A 13,814-nucleotide genomic window follows, 5' to 3' on the forward strand; every position below is an offset into this window, starting at 1 on the left:
TATTATATATATGTAATATATATGTATCATGTAAAGTGCAGCAGACTGTACAGATACAGAAATGTCCTGTGGTACCGATAGCTTATTGTCCGATAGATTGTTATTTTAAATTAAATTAAATGCAGTGTGTGTATAGTCCAGTGTTGAACTGTTGAATATTTTGGGAGTATGCTGTATGCTGTGTTAGTTATGGCATGTGTTCATTCCAGTATTTCTGCACATGCAATATTGATTGGACATACAGTATTTTTGTGTGATGTCTTGCATTGTTTGTTTGCACTGTCTTTTGTCCTGCACCAGGTTGCACAGATGCACTTTATGTATCTAAGAGTAACTTACTAAGTCCTTATAGCTGTCTTTATTTTATGTAGCACCATGGTCCTGGAGAAACGTTGTCTCATTTCACTGTGTACTGCAACAGCTACATATGGTTGAAATGACAATAAAAGCTTCTTGACTTGACGATACTTTTTGATTTATTTGTTATTGAGTGAAGTGCATAATAGTAACACCAGATATTGTATTATGAATAAAACAAGGTTGGCCACATTCCAGGAAGATCAGGCCTCGAGCCACATCACTGATTATGATAAAATATAAATCACATTTATCAGATCTTCACTGAATATCCTGCCACTTCCATCATCAGAAAAAAAAACCTCAAGGAAAATCTGTTAGGAAGAACAATGTTCAGTTTATTTACACACAAAGCATTATTCAATATCAAAAGACGTACTCTTTTTTTTCTTCTTTTTTTTTTTAACAATCCTGATGTGAGTTCTAACTACATTCCCTGTACACTATAATAGTCGCTCCTGGGCAAAATTATAAACAAAGTACTTTGTATAAGCGTTGAGCGACACACGAGTCCCACTGAACTACACAGTTCAAGTGATTAATAAATCAACTGTACAGAAGGTTCATGGTCATGGGCTGAACTGCATCAATCTGACACCATCACTTACCACAGTGAAACACTATCAAAGTTCCTCAAAGCTAAATAAATGTGTCAGAGTTTATCAGATTTTTTGTCCTTTATGCAGTTTATTAAAACGCCAGATGTGCTCCTTCCTCAAACGCTTCCAGTATTCGTAGCTCTCCGGATCCAGCTCGTGGAGTTTTTTGGTGGGTCCGAGATCCAACTCGAACAACCTGGGGAGACAAAAAGATAGCACCAGTGTTATATTTATTGGCACCATTGGTTGGACATCTCTCATATTTTGCTAGTCAACCACATAGATATTTTCCCCAAAGGTGGCAACAATTCTGGAGCTGATGATATAATATTAAAAAACTTGATTGTATGGACATTTTATTACAACCCAATAATGCTGCAAATCTTCCATAAAAGTCTGACTACTAATTGTCCATTATGATATAAAAAATACAATGCAACAGGGTTTTCCACAAAGTAACACCGTAGAATATGTAGAATTATTTTTTGCAAAAGTGTAAATAATTTTAAATGTCATTATAAAGTGCCTTCACAACCTTTCTTGAAACTGAATGACCTTAATAGAACCAGTATATCCACTACTTTATGTGAGTTCTACGATGAATTAAAATCCACAGATTAGGTCACAGTATGTTTTACCATGCTGGATATTCCTCTTTGGATTTCAGTGGTGGATCATCTCCTTGCTTGTAGATGTTTACTCCAACAGCATATGAGGTCAGCTTCACAGGGTCCTTACACACCTCAGGGCCCTTTAGCACATCCTTCACCAAGCCTTTTCCTTTTCCTTTAGCAACTAAGGTAACATAAAGAAACACAAATGCATTAGAATAGGACCACTGGAGAATGTTAGATGTGTTATAAATGCACTGAGATCTGAAATGATATCACTTTATCATAATTTCTTATTAACACTCAATTCATTCCCAAATCAACAGTGTGCATCTATATGGTTCATATAACGTGTATTATTTCTTTTCTGTGAGCCAAGGTCAGGTCTAGGCTACAGAGACCCTAGTTAGTTACCTAGTTTCCTTTTAAAAATAATAATAATTTAAACATACCAGCTTTTTTAGCATATCCGCGAGTCTGGACGGAACTGTTCACTAAAGAGCAAACACAAAGCCGTACGTGTGATCTGAACTGATTAACCCCGGTTAAAGACTTCAGGACGCTACTGAGAGCCATTTTCATGCACCATGCTGTAAAACATTGACACGTGATCAACGCACTTCCGGCATCTGGAGGCGCAATGCGCATGCGCGCCGGCGAATTCACTAAACCGGATATAACTGTTATGTTAGATTATATTATATTGTTATATGATCACTGTTATGTGATACTTGAGTTAGAGAGAGAACTTTAATAGAACTTCGTGATTTTCTGAATAGCGTTATCCAAATAAAATTAATCTAAAAGCAAATTGTTATCGTTAAAAGGACACAAAACATCCGGTTTGATTTTTCCACAAAATCACGTCAGCAAGATGGCGGAATATGTAGCTGTTCAGAAAGGATCATTAAAACTCAAAGGAAGTGGAGACATTTCAGCTGGTAAAAAGTACGGATTTTGTTTCATTGTCAACCTAAAATAATTAGGACGTATTTTGGTTTGTTTTATTATAACTAGCTCAGCTCTTAGCTTGGTTGCTACGTTAGCTTTGTTGCTACGTTACCAGCTGGTAGCTTAGCTAACGTAAGCTAAATCTTTTTCCTAAATATTCAATAATTCCTTATACACCGTCTTAACTATTATATGGAATGATATGATTTGTTAACTTTTATACGCGTATAATCAGTGTATTGTGTTTTTAAAAACAGAAGCCTTCGAGCTAACTTGGCTAACGCTGTGTTGTTTTTAGCCGGAATTAGCTAGAATGTTCTAGATGCTGCTGTTTATACTGAATAAAACGTTCATGTTGTTAAAAGGGAATAAAATCAACTTCAGAGTGGTCTGTTGAAGCGGATTTACATTTCCTACTTCAATTTGATTATAAACAGGTATTTAAAATATATACGTATACATATATACATTATTACTGGACAGATGAGTTTACTCTTTGCAGATCCTCACTCCAAGCTACGTCTTCTAAAGGGACGAGTGGGAATAACCATTTATATAAGATGCTTTTCTGGACATTGTCAAATTATGTTGTATATTTCCGTGTATTGCTTGGCAATAAAGTTCATTCTGATTCCAATTCTGATCATGTATCTATAGTCAGAAAAAAATGAATGGTCTGTTGTTGGTCTGAATTGGCACTGTACTCATCTCTGTGGAGGTTACAGTGTCTCTACCTAATCACACCACCCTGCTGTTGGTAATATATGAGCATAAGTTAAAGTGGTCTATTCCTGACTTAATATAATATCATTTAAACAGGAAAAAGAAGAAGGACAAAGAGTTAAAGCATTTGGAAAAGCAGGTTCTGACCACTTCAACAGAAGAGGAAACAACCAAGAAGGCTTATGTTGATAAAAGAACACCAGCACAAATTGCCTTTGACAAAATCCAGGAGAAAAGGGTGTGTACATATTTGTATGGTCTTTTTATACATTGTAATTAGGTGTATACTTGGTCATTTTTTATTATTTGATTAAAGTATTATTTGATTTTATTATTTGATTAGCTGGTCTTAGTGTTGGGCTAAAGCTCCATGTTGTGTTCAAGTCTGTGATCTATGGTTGCACCAATGAGCAAATTTAGTATAATTTTATAGTATAATTAGTATAGTCCAGCATTAACATGAGAACTTGCAGCTCTACTGGGCTTTTTATTGATGATTGGACACATTGGTGATTTTATATAATGAATCAGCTTTATTTTAATCCAGTTTTCCCCTCCTATTTCGTTTTTAATAGCAAATGGAAAGAATTTTGAACAAGGCCTCCAAGACACACAAGCGCAGAGTTGAGGTAAGAGTATGTTCTTATTGTCTGTTTTTGCTCTGTTACATCCAGACTTCTGGATTTCACATGCACTGATTTCCTTTGAATTGCCTGCATGTCATAATTAAATATGTCCTGAACAGTGTTGCCCACTCTGCTGCTCTCCAGCTTACATTACTGCTGCTGGTTATAGAAGCAGAGAGAACAGGTTCACTAACTCACCAAGTCACTATTTCTCTGACCAATAACTTTTTTCCCCCTTCTCAACGCCCAATCACTGATCAGCATTAATCACTGGAGCGGTTTCCTATCTACAGTATATATTTAGTTAGTTAGTTTGCTTCTGGTGCTGTCACCTAAGACAACCGCTTTTTAAAAAAAACAAAAAAAAAACAAAAAAACAATATTTATTTATTTTAAGAAGAAGAACAAATATAATCTTCTTAGAATTGTCTATATCCCATATAAATATACTCTATAAATGTTTACTCTGCTAAAACTATTCTGTTCTAAATCTCTTAAGAAATCCTTCCTTATTCATAAAACAATAATTAATATGCAAAATGAGTCCTTGATGACATCTGGAGACTTTATGCCAATGAAGATTTACATACCCTTTAGTACGTTTTGGGAGTGGAAATGGATATAAACCAAATCTTATAATCCTAACCCTAAAACACAGTGAAGTGTTAAGTGGAATGTTAAAAGCACATCAGGTCAATGTAGCTGAATTAAATTATAATGTCTCTCTTTCTCTAGGAGTTTAACAGACATCTGGACACACTGACTGAGCATTACGACATTCCCAAAGTCAGCTGGACCAAATAACACAGAACTTCTATGGATCATCAACAGGATGCTGACATTCAGTTGTTGAGGATTTGAAATTTTCTCTGACCTACAATTTACGTCACCGGATATTTAAAGCTCTACACATTGTAAAAGTCTACAGATACTAAATAAATTGTGTATATTTGCTGTCCTCTATTCAATCAGAAGTCATCTGTAGCCTTCTTTTTTCAAAAGACACTTTTTATAATATTTCATATGTACCGTTTTTAATGTAGTGTTCATTTTAAAATCTCATAAAAATCTGATAAAATCTGATGTTTGTATGTGACCACTGGTTTTAGTTCAGTGTTGACTGGCATGTTGCGACAACGATATTATTACTAGTTTCTTTTGGAACACACAATTCATACAATTAAAGTGATGTATAATTGATTCAGCTTCTCTCTAATGTGCATACAACTGTAAAATTAGAGGACATATTTGCACACACACAGAACACACATCTGTTAGTTATGCTATATTTGGAAATGTGAATTAACAAATTATTAATTGTCTGTTCATAATTATGTTTAGAAAATAGTGGTGGGAAGTCGTGGCCTAATGGTTAGAGAGTCTGACTCCTAACCCTAAGGTTGTGGGCTCGAGCCTCGGGCCGGCCACAACTGAGGCACCAAACTGCTCCCCGGGTGCGGCAGGATAAATGGCAGCCCACTGTTCCGGTTGTGTGTTCACTGCTGTGTGTGTGAACTTTGGATGGGTTAAATGCAGGGTCACCATACTTAGCCGGATGTCACGTCACTGTTAAAATAATGAAAGAAAAACTTCATCGCTTTTTTGTAGTTCAGATCAAATCAGACATGTACGGAAATGTTTTCTGTCTAGTATTGCACAAGAGCTACTAGTCTAATGTAATTCTCAGAAACACCAAATATACCATAAGAGTTTAATAAAAAGGAGAAAAAAAACAGCACAGGATGTTTAAATCTAATGATCATTTTAGGGTTTAGGGTTGTGTATGGCAGATGCTCAGCATAAACATTTTTAAAAGCATTGTAAAAGTAAAGGAATTGTTGATAGAGTGAAGCATTCTGTAGCCAGTCTCCAGTGTCTGTGCTTTTTTTTGAGTTTTCCATCATCTTCAGTTCAGATCAGTTTCTGTGTTGTGATTATTACTGGTGAGAGAACAACTTTATAGCTCATCATATATGAGGACAGGAACCAATTTGTTTTTGAGGATGCTCCTTTTTGAGGATATTAAATTTGACTTTAAAAGGAAAGAAGAATAAAATACTGAGATGTGTTCTGGGGGAAATAGTAATTTTGGGGTACCAACTAAGTGCCTTACAACACATCTCACACTACTGTGGATTTTCCTATAACACAAGGGTTTCGTCCTTACGTATATACACAGCTGCTCTGAAAGACAGAGAAAGAAATCTATATATTCGACTGCAAAAGATGCACTGTATGGCGAATAGGGAGAGAATTTAGATCCAGCTCAGTACTGGAAAGTGTCATGACTGCAAGTGAACACTAGGTGGTGCTGTTGGATCTTTGCTTAAAAACACATTCAGCTTTAAATCAGCAGCAACATATGGTAAAGCCTGTTGCAAAAAGGTAGTGTTCATCATATCTGTGATTATATCTGTGCTTATACAGTTATGAATCTCTAATTATGGATGGGTTATATGACAAGCGTATCACATCATAAAGGCATATTTACACGCCACAATGTATTGATTTGATAACCAGCTACCATTAAAATGTTAATCATTTGAAGGAAATAACCTGAGTAAAGGAATGAGTCAAAAACAATTTAGTCAAGTAATGAAGAAGCTAGAAAATAGTCTAGCTTTGCAGTTGGTCTACCAGTTCAGAGGCAACATGGTCAGAACAAGCTGGACTTTTCAGCAGTATTCACCACCACAGTACAAAAAATAGCAGTAAAGATGAATATCAAAAAATATGTTACATGGTAAAAACATACTACCAGTAATGTATCAAAAACAAAAGGATAGACCCGCACTGAAAGAGGCAGGTCTGAAAGCAACCTAAGAATAATCTTCAGAAAATCTTTGGTCAGTAATTGCTAATAAAATCCTGACAATATGGCTGCAAGGCAAAGTGAGCAAAATGCTCTCTGGGTTGGAGGGGCATACTCTCTATCTGCTATCAATCAGAGCAACACCGGGTAAACACAGGAGTTGGGCATCGTGTATGTGGACGAGGGCAGATAGAACTCTGAGAGTTTTCTGTTGTCCTGTGATGCAGCATGAGCAGCAGTTCGAAAAGATCTTGATATAGTTGGCTGACTTCACTTGTCTCAGGGGAAGCACGTGATAGAATATGATAGAAGAGAGTAGGATGATGGTTGGGATCAAACATCTTCCAGAATAAATGCCATGAGGAACTGATGCTGTTTTGACAGCAAATGGGTATTAATATGGCGTTCCTAATAAAGTTGATGGTGAGACTTTATGTGAACCTCATTTCTTCTGTGTTGTTTTAAACTTTCAAACCATTCAGAAGGAGATAAGGATATGAAAATGTGAACATGCTGTGACCCCCAGCATGGTGATTTAATAAGTCCTCTAAAATCCAGAGAGCAATTCATGATCATTCAAACAGGTATTTGTGTCTCTTGTGTCTTCAGAAATGTGAAGTCGTCTCATATGGCCATACACCTGGCCTGAGTGATATCCTAAATGTCCTGTTCCTTTAATTATGTCATGGTTATAAATTATTTTAGGGCAGTTTGCCCTGACTCTGGCTCACGGTTGTTTTTTCCATATGGTTTTAATGAAGGCAGTGATTTTGAGATGTTATCAGAATTGCAGGATTACTCATTCATGCATATTTGCGTTATCTCAAAGATTTACAGCACGCGTTGAAATCTAATCTTTTGAAGAACAACATCAGTGTCAAGATCTGTATTCAAATTCAAAGCAGTTTTACGATGGTCAAAAGACCTAAGAACTACCTAAGAACTAGATTTCTCTTTTTTTTGACAAGTAAAAGCACAGACATGCTTTAATCCTTCAACAATGCCTTGGATAAGTATTCACCCTCCCTGGAGTGTCCCCACGTGTTGTAGTGGTACAACTTGGAAATAAAATTATTTGGGATTATATCAAACAAATCTACCTTAAACTAACCATTCATACTGAGGTTGATGAAATATTATAGTCCAGTTTAACCCATGTAACATTCATTCCTTCGTTCATTTTCTACCGCTTATCCGAACTACTTCGGGTCACGGGGAGCCTGTGCCTATCACCGGCGTCATCGGGCATCAAGGCAGGATACAAACTGGACGGAGTGCCAACCCATCGCAGGGCACACAAACACTTTCATTCACTCACACACTACGGACAATTTTCCAGAGATGTCAATCAACCTACCATGCATGTCTTTGGACCCGGGAAGGAAAACGGAGTACCCGGAGGAAACCCCCGAGGCACGGGGAGAACATGCAAACTCCACACACACAAGGCGGAGGCGGGAATCGAACCCCCAACCCTGGAGGTGTGAGGCGAACGTGCTAACCACTAAGCCACCGTATACACTTAAAACACTATACATTCATTAATGTGAAGAATAAACAACATCATGTTATGATATTTTAGGAAAATAATCAACAGAAGAGTGGTTCGCTGAAGCAGAGTTATTGTTATCACCCCAAAGCTGATTAATTCAAGCACGTCACATAATGGTACTTCTCAAAATTGATTTATTCCTCTTAAATTTCAGAAAATGAATGATCAGATCTTTTTTGCTTTATAATAGAAAGACACATCATCCATAGTTTCTGTACATAGTTGCATTTAATGGTGCGAAACAGACAAAACAAGAGAAGAACAGTCACATAAGGAAGAAGTCTTTATTTCTAATGTAGATGTTACAGCAGTTTCCTTTCCCAATAGTGCTGTTATTTGAACCTCTGACCTCCCAATCAGTAAACCATAACCATTGAGCCATCACTTACATTATAGCAGCTAAACATAATAAATTTCATAATCAGCCTCTCTGTTTCCTCTTTATTAAGTACCTGCAAATTCCGCTATTACCACACACTGACACTTTTCTTCACATTTGTCTTCATAAATTAACACAGTTTTTGTCCTATTTGCATTAGACTATATCATGTGAAGAGATATTATAGCAACAATGTGCCATTAATTCATTAAGACAGAATTTATCTGCATTACTATGGCCGGTAAGTTTCCTGTCACTCATCTCTCTCATTCTCTCTCTACTCTAAAGCTCTCAGCTCACCAACAGGGACGTTTCACTGCTCACACACGGACTCTAATCAGCAGCTCTGAGCCACAGACACAAAACAAATGTTGCAACTGCAATCACAGAACAGCAGCTGGTGAAAGAAATGGTTTTGTCTACATCAGAGAACATCATCCTCGGCTCAGGAGCTTTCTTGTATCTGTTTCTGTGATGCTGCATCCTGATAAAACTCTCAATTTGGACTAGATTTAACAGATCAGATAATGTCAGAAGGAACATTGAGACCTGTGCCAAAAGCATTTCAATGAAAGAAACACTATTAATGTGAGAGTTTGTCAAGAAATCAAATTCATGCAATTTTCCACATCCATCAAATGAGGTCAGTTAGCAGTAAAGAAAACTTTACCTTCTGTAGTTTTGCACTGGAGATATATAGGGTTTGTGTAAATAACAAGTAATGGAACTCAAAGTCAGCCAAAATCGTTTTGTGTAAATCACTGCCTCTAACCTCACCCTGGTCTTTAGTGACATAAAACATACTTGATTTAGGACACAGTATATAAAGATTTTTCAGAAAATGCCTTTGTTTTCAAATGAATTTCACATGCAGAACATTTCTGAGAATATCTCTGAGTATACAAGACTAAAACCTCATTTGAGAAAACAAAAGAAAAAAAATTATGTTCTAAATGTATTTATATATTGTGCATGCAGACAGGAGCTTACTATGTTTTTTTTTAAATAACAACAAATCATCACAGTGTAGAATGCTATTTTTTGGACAACAGTCTATATTTGTCCATCTTGGACAATGGCTTACTGTTTCCTCACTCTGCCCTCTAGGTCCTGCCTACTGACGCTTACAGTGATGTCATGGTAATATAGTTTCCTTTTTGAAAACAAAATCAATTATTTTAAATTGCATTTGTTTTGCATGGTGTTGATTAATGGAAGTACATGGAGATTTGGGCTTGCATTTAGTAGTGGGCTTGTTTTGGGGTTGATTTGGGATAACCCTATTCTTTACCTTCACTGGCCATGTTGCTACTGTGCAATCATATGCTAAACATGTCTTGTTGTACTACTGATCTGAAGGTCATGGGTTTGAACCCCAGGTCCACCAAGCTGCCACTGCTGGGCCCCTGAGCAAGGCCCTTAACCCTCAGTTATAAGTCACTCTGGATAAGGGTGTCTGCTAAATGTGGTTAATGTAAATGTAAATGTCTTGATTGATTACACTTGATATAAGGGATTAATTGAAATTGAATATTTGATATATTTTTGTCCTTTAAACTTTAGAAAATTGAAGCAAACTAAGATGAAGGCAAAAGACTTTGAAAAATAAAAAATGATATGATAAACAAGGCCCATGTTATGCGTGGAAAGACCTTCACTTCTAGACACGTGCCTCTTATTACTGCCTGCTGATAAAACTAATTTGTGTGGAATTCCCCCCACATGATAAACACTGATTTTACAGACCAGACAGGAAGTCCTAATGAAATCCGGACATAATTTATGTCATGACATTGACCCTATGAGATGGCAGCAGAGGACAGGTTCAGATTACAAATTAGACTAGAGGAGTTTCGCTGTTGTAGAAAAGCAAACAGACTGAAAGACGTAAGGTAGACGTTTTAACGTACAAATGGTGATGTTATCTCTAACAGGGAGCATGAAGTCAAGAGAACAATGGAGGGAAAAGAGAAAGTGCAGTGGAACACTGAGAGATCTGGTGTCAACCTGACTCTGTGAAGGGAAGGGCCGCAGTGCCGCCTGCCAACGACTCTGACCTGTACAGAGCTGGGACAAAGGTCATGGGTTAGGCTGATGACGAATGTGCATTAGCGAGTGGGCCTCTGAACCTGCTTTGGCACCTCACACTGTTTGTTTCAGACTGAGGATCAAATTAAATACATATTCTCTCCTGAGAATGAGTACTGCACCTAATACTTATACATACTTGAGAAACATGAGATTACTATGGATTGTTCCATTTAGAAACCATGAAGATGCATTTGGACCGCAACTGATACAAACAGTTTTGGACTCAAGTCTCCTTTAAATTGAGAAATTCGAGACATTGATAGACTTCATGTTAAAGCTAGAATGAATTTCCTGGTTACATAATTGCACTTTTTAGACCATAAATTACACAGTTCTAGAAGGGAAATGATTTGCAATCACACTATCTGATGTCACCCAGATGAGGATGGATTCCCTTTTGAGTCTGGTTCCTCTCAAGGTTTCTTCATCAGGGAATTTTTCCTCACCAACATCACCTCTGCCTTGCTGATTAACTGCATAAATTTTTAAATGTAAAATTTCTATCCAGACTTTATATATTTCTCTAGACACGTGAACACAAACGTAAACAAGATGCACGGCACAAGATGCAACTGCCAGAACGCCTCCTAATGTTCCAACAGATAAAAAGTCTGGGGCGTGATCACGACCCTCTCCTCATGCCTCTGGGTTTTCTCCGGGTAGTTTCCTCCCCAGTTTAAAGGCATGTGTTGGCATCACTAAATTGTCCATAATGTGTGAATGGTAATGTGAGTGTTTGCGATTGTGCCCTGAAATAATTCTGCATCCTGTCCAGGGTGTACCCTGACTTTTGAAGCGAGTTTAGACTCCAAGTTCCCTGCAACCCAGAAAGATATGGATGGATAAATGAATTAAAATGTATACATTTTAATTATACACACACACACACACACACACACACACACACACACACACACACACACACACACACACACACACACACATATATATATATATATATATATATATATATATATATATATATATATATATATATATATATATATCAGACAGTATGTAATTAGAAGTCATATATCTTTAATATACTAATTACTCGAAAGATTTTTATAACTGGATGTCATGTGCCACAGAGCCTGTTTACTAAGCTAGCTAGCTAGCTAACTAAATCAGCTAATTTTAGCGATTAGCAGCTGTTTTGGTTGTAGTGTTAGATTTGAACAAGTTTGGCTGCTGTGTAATAAATCAGTAAGTAAATGAGTGTCCGATACTGAAATGCCACTCATGTCAAGCTTTGATTAGTGTAAATTATCTTTACATTAGCCAGTTAGCTAGCTAGTTAGCTGAGTTAGCTGGCAGGAGGACATGGGTGCTTTTGTATGTGATTTGTATGTTAATTTCATATTCATAAAATGTAGCATAATGGTGTTGAAATATTTCAACATCTATATATCTTATATTTATATATCAATCTCTTCTATTCTAATCTCTCCACTACTATGGGCAAGACGAAAGAGCTGTCAAAAGGTCATCAGGGACAAGATTGTAGACCTGCACAAGGTTGGAATTGGCTATAAGAACATCAGCAAGGAGCTTGGCGGTGGGATAGTTAGAAAACGGAAGAAATACAAAATAACATTCAATTGCCCCCGTTCTGAAGCTGCCTGCAGGAGCTCACCTCGTAGGGTAAAGATGATTCTGAGAAAGTGAGGAATCAGCCCAGAATTACACGAGAGGAGCTTGTTAATAATCTCAAGAGATCTGGGACCACAGTCACCAAGGTCCCCCTGCTCAAGAAGGCACATGCACAGGCCCATCTAAAGTTTGCCAATGAACACCTAAATGATTCAGAAAAGGCTTTGGAGAATGTGATGTGGTCCGGGGCTGTTTCTTTGGGGCTGTTTCTCTGCTAAGGGTACAGAAAGACTTGAGGGGCAGATAAAAATGCCATGTACTGTAGAATCTTGGATGAAAACCTCCCAGCCTGAGCTCAAACACATGGAAGGGTCGTGAATGCATCTTCCAGCATGACAATAACCCCAAAATATACAGCCAAGGCAGCAAAGGAGTGGCTCAAGAAGAAGCACATTAAGATTGTAGAGTGACAATCTTAATGAGCAGAAGCAACATTTGTTGAGCAGAAACAACATTTCGCTAAGCAAAAGCCTCGAAACCGTCAGGGTTTAGAGAGTATCTGTCTCCTGAGATGTTTGCAAGCCTGGTGACCACCTACAGGAAATGTCTTGCTGGCCAACAAGGGTTTTTCACCAAGTACTAAGTCACGTTTTGCTTGAGGGTCTAATAATTATTTCACTCAATCAAAAACACATTAATTTATAACCTTTATTTAATGTTTCTTTTCTGGATTTTTTGTTGATATTTCAGTCAATGTTTATTATGGTATTATTACAGTTACAACTTTAGATATTAGCAGTTACCTGTTCAGCTAGTTCGTTAGCTAATTATGCTAATTGGCATGGTACGGTTTTCAGTTTGCCTGTTACATTCTCCACAATAATATTTTTCTGGATATCTATTGATCAGCTCTTGTTTTGTGCAGTATTTCTTTTGCTACCCAGCAACGTTCGCCTGGAGCCAGATTGCAGTAATGATGCATCTCACATACTTACACCTCTTTAATTACAGCTCGCCGTTCATCAAGGAACAGGAACATTTACAACATCCAGATATCAAACACTGCCGGAAATCATAACAGCACTAATCGCTACCTACGACCAGTGGATCAAGATGGAGGAAAAAATCATTACATGCTCTCTGATGTGCTTGACATATTTACCCACAGCGCAGGAAGGCAAGCACTTTGATGATGCTGCTGTCAGTCGATTACATTTGCATTTCAGTCTGATCTCATATCAGCAGGGACTGTGGTTTGTAACTGCTCCGAGATCTCTGTAATCTTCCCCAGACTCTGTTTATATAATGGTCTTGTAGTCTTAACACACAGAGACATAGAGGTGTGATTATGGAGTTGTATAAAAAAAACTTCTGATGTATGAGACACAAGAGTTTCATTTGCATAAAACGCATAAAATATAATAGTTGAGGTGAATATGTGTGGAATGGATCTCTGATACTTCTCTTGGTGTGTATGATGAGTAGTGGAGGTGGTGGTGGGGTGTGTGTGTGGGGGGGGG

General features: G+C 37.4%; 2 protein-coding genes across 2 annotated transcripts; one reads left to right on the forward strand and one right to left on the reverse strand.

Moving 5' to 3' along the window:
- Positions 1–674: 674 nt before the first annotated feature.
- On the reverse strand, positions 675–2,230 carry mrpl54 (mitochondrial ribosomal protein L54). The gene is made up of 3 exons (XM_027159258.2): positions 2,020–2,230; positions 1,595–1,751; positions 675–1,152 (listed from the first exon to the last, which is right to left on the reverse strand). The coding sequence occupies exons 1-3, from the start codon at positions 2,213–2,215 to the stop codon at positions 1,020–1,022; spliced, it is 486 nt and encodes a 161-aa protein (XP_027015059.1). The 5' UTR covers positions 2,216–2,230; the 3' UTR covers positions 675–1,019.
- On the forward strand, positions 2,217–5,067 carry fam32a (family with sequence similarity 32 member A). Its single transcript, XM_027159280.2, has 4 exons — positions 2,217–2,515; positions 3,338–3,479; positions 3,817–3,870; positions 4,603–5,067. Exons 1-4 carry the CDS (start codon positions 2,442–2,444, stop codon positions 4,669–4,671), a joined length of 339 nt encoding a protein of 112 aa, XP_027015081.1. The 5' UTR covers positions 2,217–2,441; the 3' UTR covers positions 4,672–5,067.
- Positions 5,068–13,814: the final 8,747 nt, after the last annotated feature.

Source organism: Tachysurus fulvidraco, chromosome 2 (genome assembly GCF_022655615.1).
Source record: "Tachysurus fulvidraco isolate hzauxx_2018 chromosome 2, HZAU_PFXX_2.0, whole genome shotgun sequence".
Lineage (NCBI taxonomy): Eukaryota > Metazoa > Chordata > Actinopteri > Siluriformes > Bagridae > Tachysurus > Tachysurus fulvidraco.